At 37.9% G+C, this 12,229-nt stretch overlaps 1 protein-coding gene across 1 annotated transcript in view; it reads left to right on the top strand.

Moving 5' to 3' along the window:
• Window positions 1–11,942, top strand: part of hao2 (hydroxyacid oxidase 2 (long chain)) — a 54,637-nt gene extending 42,695 nt beyond the window's left edge. The window contains exons 7-9 of the mRNA XM_039743719.1: window positions 10,745–10,903; window positions 11,146–11,215; window positions 11,329–11,942. Coding sequence (XP_039599653.1) covers window positions 10,745–10,903; window positions 11,146–11,215; window positions 11,329–11,384 — 285 coding nt within the window. The 3' untranslated portion in view covers window positions 11,385–11,942. The remainder of the gene's footprint in view (window positions 1–10,744; window positions 10,904–11,145; window positions 11,216–11,328) is intronic.
• The last annotated feature ends 287 nt before the right edge of the window (window positions 11,943–12,229 follow it).

Here is a 12,229-nt window from a genome sequence, read left to right as displayed (position 1 = left end):
TTTTAATTTGTGTTTGACACTTCAAGCCGTATAAGCTAACATTCCTTTAGTCTTCTTAATCAATTCTATGTACTTTCTCGATGTAGACTGTCCGCTACTAATCCTACGTCCTTCTTCTTTTAAATTTTCTAATGTTTTCTAAATATTTTTACTCTCTACCTTTGACATCTTTTATTTACTTACAGTAAATTTCATCTGCTGCATATCGGACTGTTTTATCTTGGTAGAGTAATATATATTGCTCTACTGTCCCCTATTGTATTATTAATAGGTAGCCTTAGAATACCTAATCTCACAGACTTACCACTGTATATAACTAATCCCCACCTTCCCTTCTATATCTATAACCTCAGGCAATTAGATGTAGTAAAAAGACAAGCAGGAGTTAAGTTACACTTAAAATAATGTATTACTGATAATATTCATAAATAATAACAAAATGCAAAGTACATTTGAATATTGGCAACCATACAACCTGATAAAATGGTGATGTGTAATTCAGGTGGCACACAGACTTGCAGTTACTTAAAATGTCTCTAGTTAAGGCATCGTTGGTGCTCAGCTTTCAGCCACATGTCTGTTCAATATGGCTGCTGAGCTGTGCTCTTCATTGTGTTGTCTTCATCATCACAGGTTAGCAAGAGAGATGCTTCTTCATATGTGGGTCGGTTAGAGAGATGCGTCTTCATATGTGAGTCAGAGAGAATGTGGTTGAGCAAGTACATTTATAGATGTTCTCTCCAATTCCTAGAACCAATAGGACATCATGGTACTTAAAGGCCTCTGAGACAAGCCAATTCCAAACAGCCATATCTCAGACCAATGGGAGAAATAGTACATTTAACACCTCAACCCCCCCCAAGACCATATGTTAAGCTAACCTGGCTTTGTGTGGGAGATCAAACTGGTTTAAGACACATCCCCCCAAATCCTGTCATAAAATTACAAAGAGACAGTCGTAAAAAGGGGGATGGGGGAAGGCAAACATGAATACCTCTCACCACTTGGTTTGCCTAAATTATAAATAAAGACATACAAAACATTTATCAAGTTATATGCAAAATCTCACATCACAACACTCCACCCCGATGAATGTTTTGTACAATGTCTTTATAAACAATGTCTTTAAATTGTTTCAAGAGTCTGATGCATAACTTGTGCATTGATTGGCAGTATTTGCTCTCCCAGTGTTAAAAGTTGTCCGTGACCATTTGTCCATTACATATCTTCTTTATTTCAAAGACAATCTGAAGAACTTGGAAGCGCTCCTGATGACTTGTATCTGCTCCAGCTTGCGTCAACTCTTTCTGCAGTCTTCATATGTCATCAGATCTGGTGGTTCAAAATGAGACAAGTCCACACCTTCCACTAAACTAGCCCACTACAATTGAGTCTATTGTGTGAATTTTTAATCTGTACTTGTTCTCTGTCTAACTGCTAATTAGACCCCTGTCCCAAACTATCTAAGCATATGCAACTGTACAATTAACATCAAAATTTGAAAGGTAACATGCCACAGGTGCCAGTACAACCACTTCTGCCCAAGTGACAGCCCATGTGCCACTGCATAAACTGTTCACAAACCAACATCTGTGGCCCCTCTGCACACATTTGGGGTTGACTTAGTTGCCTCTTGTGCTTTCCTACCCATGGTGCAACTCTTGACTGCCATCAGCCTTTACCAGTATAGGCTGGCATCACCACCATGAGACATCAAAGCTTTGCAACTCTCATCATTCCCCCCGTAGGCCACCCCTAGAGTTGTTTGCTCACCATATGCATACTCATTGTGCTAAACACCTCAGTTCAGAATTGGCCCACTGGTCCTGTGCCTGTACCACAGCCGACAATCTCAGCAGGGCTTCCATATTTTCCCAATTAGACTATACCTAAACATCGGAGCCCATATGTCTTGCAAATGTATCAGCTGCACCTGCTTTCCTGAAAAGTTCACCAATTTTCTTAGTATACATTTTCCTTAATATTATTAATTATATTAATTATCCCACTTAATTAATTAATACCCAGAATGTATACTTTATGAGCACAAAAGTAATCCCTTATTTTGGCATTCCTAACTGGTTTGTTCAGTTTCCACCCCTTGGAATATAAATTTGCTGCAGTAATGAACAAACCTTTCCTTTTAAACTATAGCTATTGTGACTAGTCCTATTATTATTGCATGACTTGTGGACTTGTTACTCACTTAAACCCCAGTAAGTGTCTTTTTCTTGCTGTCTCTTCAGTTCTTCTTCATGTCTTTGTCTCTGCTTGTTGACTTTGTCGTTTCCTCTTTCTTTTTTTTTCATTCCACTATGTAGGCAGGTCTGCAAAATGGAAGGTGACAAAGCAGTTTCTGTCCATCTCATTTTCTTGGCTGTCGACCTGGTGCCAAACTCAAACTTTGCTTCCAGGCATTCATTGGAACAGCTTGGCACTAGTGCCATGCCACTCCAATGTGCCAGTGGTAACCCAATCTCCTGCATGGATTTTACTCTGCTAATTGCCTTCACTATTTATTACCTGCACCAAACCAAAGTCCATAAAAACCTTACTATAGAAGTAGCACTATTGCAAAAGGCCAGAAAATTGAAACAGAAATAACTGTTTTCCCTTTCCTGTCTTCCTGCTACCCTTCTATTTTTTCATTGCCTGTGTGTCCTTTTTATTGTATGGTAACTACTACCTGAAAGTGTGGACTGAAGCCTCTCCAGAACCCAAGTTCTAAATCCAGCATTTCTGCTAAAACTGACCTGTGTTCTTTACTAAAGACCAGCTCACTTTTCTCCATTTTATTGCATGGAGAGTCATAGGCTGTCTTTTTGAACAACTGGTCAGTCAGGTTTCGAATTACTGAACCTAAGTGTGTGTGCTTTTTAATTACTGCTGGCCCTAGCACAGCTGTTAGGACCCTCACACCCCTGTGCATTCCTGGCTTCCTGCCTGAGCTTGTAAAACTTCCTGCTGCACCATCCCCCATCCTTTGTTCTTTGGCTTGTCCTGTTTCATTCAAACCAACTCCTAAACTGGTGCACTTTCTTTCCAACTCAGCCATTCTTGCACTAGCACATTCAGACCTTTCACACACAAGCACTTGAATTCCTTTCATTTCCATTGTTCTTTGTTTAAATTCCACACTTTCTTTACTCAGTATCAATATGCCAATATCCAGTTCATGCCCTCTAGTCAACAATTGCCATTCACACTCACCAGCTCCTCTGCCTTCTATCTGATTTCCTTGTCCTAAATCAGATTTCAGTGCAGCACTGGTTACCTTTCCTAACAGTGGTGAAATATCTATCAGTGTAGCATGCTCTTTAAATACTGGACAGGCCTCAGAATTACCTGGAGATTGTGGTGCAGTGGAGAATAAAGGAAGAAAACACCCTTGCTGTTTTCCCTTCCTTTCATCTCTCTCCTTTTCCTCACACTCACATTCCCACTCTTTATCTGAGCACACATCTGTCTCATGTAAGTCACCCACCCATGTTTTAGGGTTCCAGTCTGATCTGGTTACTGTTGCCCTAACTTTTACCATGGGTGGTTTTCTCTCTTTGTTTCCACTTCTTTCACTGCTTTCTACTTTAGCAGCGGATGTTCTACATGCTAACACTTCACAATTATCACACCAACTGTTACATCTTTCAAAACTCTCACTCAACATTCCATAACTTTCACTTTCTTTCACTTTGCTATTTTCTTCCTTATCATGATCTTCCTTATTACCAATAATACAAGCTAGTAAACCTCTTATAACAGCAGCTGTCTTCTTTAAACCTGATCTCTGTTTTCTTGCTTTTAATCCTTCCAGCCCCTTCCATTTTGTGGCACACTCAGCTCAGCTTCTGCTTTCTCTACCTGCACTACAGGTTTCCTAGCTTTAGCCTGCTTCCTCTGCCACTCCACTGGAAGATGGCTGACTTTAAAATGAACTTAGGCATTTCTAAGTCTACAATTTTCTCTAATACAATTTGCCAAATTCGTTATGGGTTGGCCTACTTTTGCCCCTGTAAGCAAACATACACATACATACACAAAGATTCTAAACGAATAAGTACCGTATGAATGACGAATGCATGTCCCATCACTCCCTAGCACTTTAACCACTTAAATGCCGTATGAATGACGCATGCATCTTTCACCACTCCCTAGCACTTTAATTAGGGACTCACTACCACCAGTACTAACAAACATGCGGGTGTCCTTGTGACACACATGAAGTCTCTACACTTTGTTGGTTATATTCCATTCAGCAACCAAACAATGTTTTACTTCCACCGCATTTGTACACTGGGTGCCCTAAAATTCACATACATAAACAACACATACATCAAAACAGTATTTGCAAACAGGGTGCAAAACTTGGTTACCCCAAAATCCTGCCGACTACGCCAATTGTTTTATCTTGGTAGAGTAATATATATTGCTCTACTGTCCCTATTGTATTATTAATATGTAGCCTTAGAATACCTAATCTCACAGACTTACCACTGTATATAACTAATCCCCACCTTCCCTTCTATATCTATAACCTCAGGCAATTAGATGTAGTAAAAGACAAGCAGGAGTTAAGTTACACTTAAAATAATGTATTACTGATAATATTCATAAATAATAACAAAATGCAAAGTACATTTGAATATTGGCAACCATACAACCTGATAAAATGGTGATGTGTAATTCAGGTGGCACACAGACTTGCAGTTACTTAAAATGTCTCTAGTTAAGGCATCGTTGGTGCTCAGCTTTCAGCCACATGTCTGTTCAATATGGCTGCTGAGCTGTGCTCTTCATTGTGTTGTCTTCATCATCACAGGTTAGCAAGAGAGATGCTTCTTCATATGTGGGTCAGTTAGAGAGATGCTTCTTCATATGTGAGTCAGAGAGAATGTGGTTGAGCAAGTACATTTATAGATGTTCTCTCCAATTCCTAGAACCAATAGGACATCATGGTACTTAAAGGCCTCTGAGACAAGCCAATTCCAAACAGCCATATCTCAGACCAATGGGAGAAATAGTACATTTAACACCTCAACCCCCCCCCCAGGACCATATGTTAAGCTAACCTGGCTTTGTGTGGGAGATCAAACTGGTTTAAGACACATCCCCCCAAATCCTGTCATAAAATTACAAAGAGACAGTCGTAAAAAGGGGGATGGGGGAAGGCAAACATGAATACCTCTCACCACTTGGTTTGCCTAAATTATAAATAAAGACATACAAAACATTTATCAAGTTATATGTAAAATCTCACATCACAACACTGACAAAGTGAGGCATATATGACAACGCTTTTTCCAGTTTCTCTCTTTTACACTTTGACATATTTATTCAAAATCTACCCTTGCTCAGATTTAGTAGTCTTTGTATGAACAGTAAACTCTGCCAAAATACAGCAAATATTAAATTATGATCACTCAATCCTAAAAGGATCAATTATCTTCATCTACTAAATTCTATTCTGATTATCACAAAATAATAAATCTAGACAAGCTTCTCCTCTCATTGGTGACATATTGAGTAAAGCAGGCACTGATAACATCAATGAATTCTCCTGTGCTCTTCCATTTGTCAGGAACCTTTTTTGTTCTCTTGCCTGCTTTGTTTGTTTTTCAAATTACGTTTTTTTTTTTTGTTTATTCAGGTTTCAGCACTGTTGTGTGGGCTTAGTTTTTCTACGTAGGTGCCGACACTGAAAGTTGTCAGGGAGTGAAGCTTTTTGTCTCATCGTTGTTAAAATCCATGTGATTCAACAGCACATTTTTCTGCTTATTGATAAATGTTTGTGCCATTTATATCAGGTGTGAAGCCATATATTATGTTCAGGGCTTTTGTTGCAGGCATTTATTGTATAATTCTTTATTTTGTATTCTATTAATTAAGTTAGAAATAATCCATATGAACTGTTAGGCTACTCTTGCTGCAATGATTACTTCTGACATTCTTTTTTCTTCCCTGCCACTCTTTTTCTCTTGGTCCAGATAAAGTTAGATTTTTGAAAACGTGTACATCTGGATGTGATTATTGCAAAGCAGAGCTTTCTAACTGTTCTCTTTGAAAACCAAGGGTAGTACTCAAGGAAAGTCCTACTTTACAGCTCCAGCTGTGATACAAGTGCAAATCCTCTAGCAGGAACTTACACCCAACTTCCATTGGTGGAAAAAGCACTAGCCTACCCAATGATTTACTATCACTAGTGTGGATCAGTGAAATTCCCCAAGCATTTTTTGCTGTGAAGTTGCTGTGTTCTCTGGTGATCTTGGCACTGAATTTTTCCCTGCAAATGCACTGAGTGGACATGTCACTACCCGATCTGCACTCTCTGCCCAATTTGTGTCCAACACATGTGTACTGTAACTATATTCCACGTTACTTTACAGCACTGCCTAATCTGCTTCACACATTCGTGAATAATTTTCAGCATATACACACATGCGTGATGTCACTACCTGATCAGTACTCCAGGATTTTCACCGTGTGTGTTAAAAAAAAAATTGAAAATACAAAAAATTTGCAGTATTTCATTTAAAGGGTAAATTAGCTGACCATAATGAAAATACTTTGTTCTGCATAGAAAATGTCTTCACTGCTGGATTACACATGTTTTCTGCTTATCTCAAATGTTCATGTAAGACATGAAAAAAAGTACATTACTGGTAAGTCAATTTTCTTTATTTGGTCTGTATTGACTGTTTAGCTAGTGAATTGAGTTCCTAGATTGTAATAGTTGTGTTTAGTCTACAGCTAGTATGTTCATCTTGAATTAATAAATACACTGCCCTAATGATTTATAAATCTAGGCATGTAGGTGAATTTTGGAGGACATAATGGTACACCCATATATATATATATATATATATATATATATACTAGCAAAATACCCGTGCTTCGCAGCGGAGAGGTAGTGTGTTAAAGAAGTTATGAAAAAGAAAAGGAAACATTTTAAAAATAACGTAAAATGATTGTCAATGTAATTGTTTTGTCCCTGTTATGAGTGTTGCTGTCATCAAGGATTTGATTATCATCATTTCTTTCAATCAGGTTCGTATTTGGAGGATGTGTTGTGTTCAAGTTATATTCTGTGTTTGTCAACCATTGTAAAGATAACAGGTTTCATTCATCAAAGTGTTCACTACCCAAATCGGTACTCGTGAATCTAAGATGTTTAACAGGCATTCCTGGTATTAAGTTGTGGATTTGCCTGCGAATATCAGCTCGTCTTCCTCTTTATCTGAGACATCACACACTGCATGCACGGGTTTACCTTTCCCAGTCGTGCAAAGTCAGTTCACGTGAGCCGCTTGGAATACATGCATCGAAGCTTCTCAGCTGTGCTTGTGCTATCTCGTACGATCTGGCGATGTCCACGGCTTTACTTAATTTTAGCTGAGACCCAGCACTTAAAAGTTTCTCTCGCACTTTTGCTGAGTTTGTGCCAAACACTGTTCTATCCCTGACCATCTCATCTTCGTTTGCATAAGCATAGTCCTTCACCAGCAATTTTAACTCCGTTACAGCAATTTTAACTCTGTTACAAGTGATCAAAAGTCTTGTTTATACCCTGCGTCTTCTCATTAAACTTGTATCTCGCAAATATCGTATTCATCGTAGGAATGACAAACGCCAGCAGCAGCCTGTCTATGAACTTAATTTAAACTTAAGGTTTACACCGTGCTTTTTTTTTCGCAGTAGGTGCACTTATGAATATGCTTGTATGTGTCACTCGCTTCATATTCTTTTGCTGCCTTCTCAATTGTGTAATGTGTTTTTTAAACAGGTTTCATTGATCACAGTGGTCACTACCCAAATCGGTACTCATGAATCTAAGATGTTTAACAGGCATTCCCGGTATTAAGTTATGGATTTGCCTGCTAATATTTAGCTGCAGTGTTTCTATGAACGTAATTTAAACTTTAGCTTTACACCTTGCTTTCCTATTGATATGCGTACAAAGGCTTGTTCAGCGTCAGAGGGTTGTTCGTTTCCTACTGCATCAATAAGCAGTTCATCTTTCTCTTTATCTGAGACATCACACACTGCATGGACGGGTTTACCTTTCCCAGTCCTGCAAAGTCAGTTCACGTGAGCCGCTCGGAGTACATGCATCGAAGGTTCTCAGCTGTGCTTGTGCTATGTTGTGCGATCTTGCGATGTCCATGGCTTTATTTAATGTTAGCTAAGACCCGGCACTTACAAGTTTCTCTCATACTTTCGCTAACTTTGTGCCAAACACTAGTCTATCCCTGACCATCTCATCTTCATTTGCATAAGAACAGTCCTTCACCCGCGAATATTTCGCGGCAGCATGTCTATTGGATAGCTGCAGACAGACGGCCTTATATAGGCAGGCACTCAATTATGTGGGAGGTGTGACAATGAGGGACGCAACTCCGCCTCACACGGCGACCGAGCTGCAGGCTATGGCCATGTATATGTACGTAAGTAGGTTCCAGTTATGACCGTTACGTGTAGAATTTAGAAATGAAACCTGCCTAACTTTTGTATGCAAGCTGTAAGGAATGAGCCTGCCAAATTTCAGCCTTCTACCTACACGGGAAGTTGGAGAATTAGTGATGAGTCAGTCAGTGAGTCAGTGAGTGCTTTGCCTTTTATTAGTATAGATATATATATATATATCATTTTTTGACAAGTTATTTGAAAATAATAGATAAAAATCACACTGATTTTATAAAACCAAATTGTAGACATAGAACAGTAAAACATTAGATAAATTGACAACTAAAGGCCATTCATTCCAACAAGCTTATCCATCCTATTCTTGATAGTCCAAAATAATATCAAGTTGAGATTTTAAGGTCTATAGAGACTGTCCACCAAGCTGCTTGGCAATTTATTCCATGTGTCATTTGAGTGGAATTTGCCCTTAATAAGTTTCCAACCTTGTCCTCATGTTCCTGTTGCAGAATTTATTTTAAAATAATAACTGGTGTTATATAAATAAAATGTATATTATTATTATTATTATTATTATTATTATTATTATTATTACTGTGCTAATTGCTTTCATAATCTTAAAAATGTCCCTCTAATCTCTGTTAAACTGAAAAGGTTCAACTCCTTCAGTATGTCCTCATACTGTAGCTCATACCTCTTAGTTCTAAAATCAGTTTTTTTTGTAATATGAAGACCAAAACTGTACACAATACTCCAGGTGAGGCCTCGCTAGTGAATTATATAATTTAAAGATAACTCCCCTTGACGTGTCCTCTCCACATTGTGATATATAACTTAACATCTGAAAATGAAAAAGAGGTTTGGGGCAGCAACCTGTATATTGTCCCTGGCTGCAAAAGGCTATAGAAATAATCTGAGATGTGCTCTCATTGAGTTCCAAACTGAACTGATGAAGTTGTGATATGATGGCGGCTTTAAAGGCCAAAAATGGAAATGATGGCATCTGTGGCCGGAACCGGAAGTGGTGTCTTTCGTGGCGCCGGACCTGGAGGTGACATCTTTTGCAGCGCCGGAACCGAAAGTGACATTGTTGATGATAAATCATGTAGGTTTTCCGGTATCTGGTCTGTAGAGATAACAGAAGTCGGTTTAGCGCACCTTGCCACCCCCTGGCCTGGCAGGTAATTACCTCCATTTGTTTCACTCAGCTTCCTCTTAATGGCACGTGTGTGACACATCCTATTAGCCTTCTTGATCACTTCTGTACCAATCTGGATGTGGATAGCGACAAGTCCACTATGACTCCTAGGTCCTTCTCATAAAGTGTACTTTCAAGTTTCAGACTTCCCATTGTGCATTCAGATTTAACATTTTTACTTCCTTATTATTTAAATTAAATTTAATCTGCCTCAAATCTACCTAAGCCTTTATGCTGTCCAAGTTCTCCATTATCTGGCCTTCACCTAGATTTGTAACATCTGAAAACATAACCAGCTGATTTATTATATTTTTGTCCAGATTGTTTATGTATATTAAAAAGAGTGGCAGCCCCAGCTCTGATCCCTGATGGACACCAGATTTAATGTCAGCTAATTCTGAAACAGTTCCCTTAACCATTACCCTTTGCTTCCTTCCAATTCTGGACCCACCAACACACCACTCCCTGAAATCCCACTTCTTTGATCGCTAAGCTTTCATTGTGGTACCTTATCAAAAGCCTTCTGGAATTCAAGGTAAAAATATTAAAAAACAAAGTATGCATTGTGACTTCTTCACTATTCATTGGGACTGAAAGTGAAAGTGAAAGTTTCACATGGGAACTTTCAATGGCTTTGTTTTAACTGACTTATCACCACATTCTTTAGAATTTCACATACCTTCCTAAAGATTATTCCTTAGTTTTGGCCTGTTGCCGACCTGCTTTCCTGCTTGAAGGGTTTCATTTCTAATTTTTTCCTAATACATCTAAGTCAATACATCCTTCCCTCATGAAACTCACAAATCTTAATAATCCAAAAACTGAAACTACTGGTATGATGCAAATTTTTCATATCATCTTTTTCCAAACTTTAACCTAAGGGTAAAAGTGTTTCTTCATGGTAAACTGAATATCCAGTCCTGATTGATAACAGAATAGCTTGACAAGATGCAACGACCAAACTGAGTAAGCTATTATTTAAGACACAATTGAGGAATGTTAGACAACCAAACTGGATGCCTATCACTTTAAGTGTATTTGCTGTTTACACTGTAACTCAGTTACTTTCTTTGGTTCTGCTTCCCTCTTCCACAAAACTCTTGACTTTGTCTTGTCTTCCTCTTTTAACAGATAGATGCCCTTTCAGAAATAGTAGATACCGTTCAAGGCAGAATTGAAGTGTATTTAGATGGAGGAATTCGTACTGGAAGTGATGTTTTGAAGGCACTGGCACTCGGAGCCAAGTGTGTTTTTATTGGAAGGCCTGTAGTTTGGGGACTCGCGTATAAAGTAAGTAAAATGCAATCCAACCCATCTATTTGTTTCTTTTCTGAGCCCAGTTTTTGAATTGCAATTCGACCAAGGTTGACTCCAGATGTCTGTTACCTATTTGACTAGTGAACCGATGAAAGAAATCAGGATAATTGCTGTATCGAATATCACAAAAATGTGTTCATTTTGATTTGAATTTAGTCTTTTCTCACTTACTTACAGGTTTTTAGAGATTTTTTTTACTTTTTACATCAATACAGGGAGAAGATGGAGTCAGAGAGATTTTACAAATTCTCAATGATGAATTTCGCTTGTCAATGGCACTTGCAGGTATTTATTTTAATTCTTGTCCTATACTGTGTTAAAATAAATTTATGTGTAAAAATTAGAGAACAAATGAAAATGCAACTAAATAAAAAATTTTGCCTTGTTACATTTTGTAGGCTGCAGAAATGTTTCAGAGATCAACAGGAACTTGATCCAGTTCTCCAGGCTATAAGAGAATTTACAGACTTTTCAATTAAATTTGAAAAACTGCAACACATGAGGAACAAAATGTGTAATGTAGTTTTAATAAGTCTACTTAATAATTTATTTAATTTTGGGCAGAAACATTGCCTGGTAAAAAAGGGATTTAGTACCACCAGTTGATGTGTACTATGGATCGTATCTGCTGATTCATAAATAGAGAGGCAGAGCTAACAGGCTTGCCGTATTAAAATGAATTTCAGCTTATCTTCTGGTGAGTGCCTCGTAGTATTTGAATTGAAAGAAAAGTTAAAGAAAATAAAGGGGATAGTCTTTTTTATTATAAGGTACAGATATTGAAGCATATTATACTTAAATTTAGTAAAAACAAACATTTTACATGTTTGATTGAAATAATCATTTTCCTTACATTTACATAGGAAAAACCAAGTGCAAATTGTATTCAAAAATAAATTAAAAGTGTAGAATGACACTGCCATTCAAATGTTTCCAGCATAGTATACATCATTGCCAAAAAAACGTAACAAATACAAATGTTAATGCAAAATAAAAAATGCCTTTGTAATTCTTTTAGCTGTTCATTGTTTTGTGTATAGTTTTCAAAAGGTTTGTGAAAAGGTGAGACATTTACATGGTGTGACCTGTTGGGGGAGTTTCACAGCACCAAACCCGAGATCAAACATCACCGCAACAGTCCCAGATTCAAATACAGTTAGATTTGTTAAAAAAATATACCTAGATACAGACTTCCTCACAATAAACACAAAGCTTTTGCTTTTTCTCTTTATTTTCCTCCCCCAAACTTCCCATGCAAGTCTTGTTGTTCTCCTCTTCTCACTCCAACTGTTCAAGTGA

The sequence above is a fragment of the Polypterus senegalus genome, chromosome 2 (genome assembly GCF_016835505.1).
Source record: "Polypterus senegalus isolate Bchr_013 chromosome 2, ASM1683550v1, whole genome shotgun sequence".
Classification (NCBI taxonomy): Eukaryota; Metazoa; Chordata; class Cladistia; order Polypteriformes; family Polypteridae; genus Polypterus; species Polypterus senegalus.
This window is presented reverse-complemented; position numbering and strand designations above follow the sequence as displayed.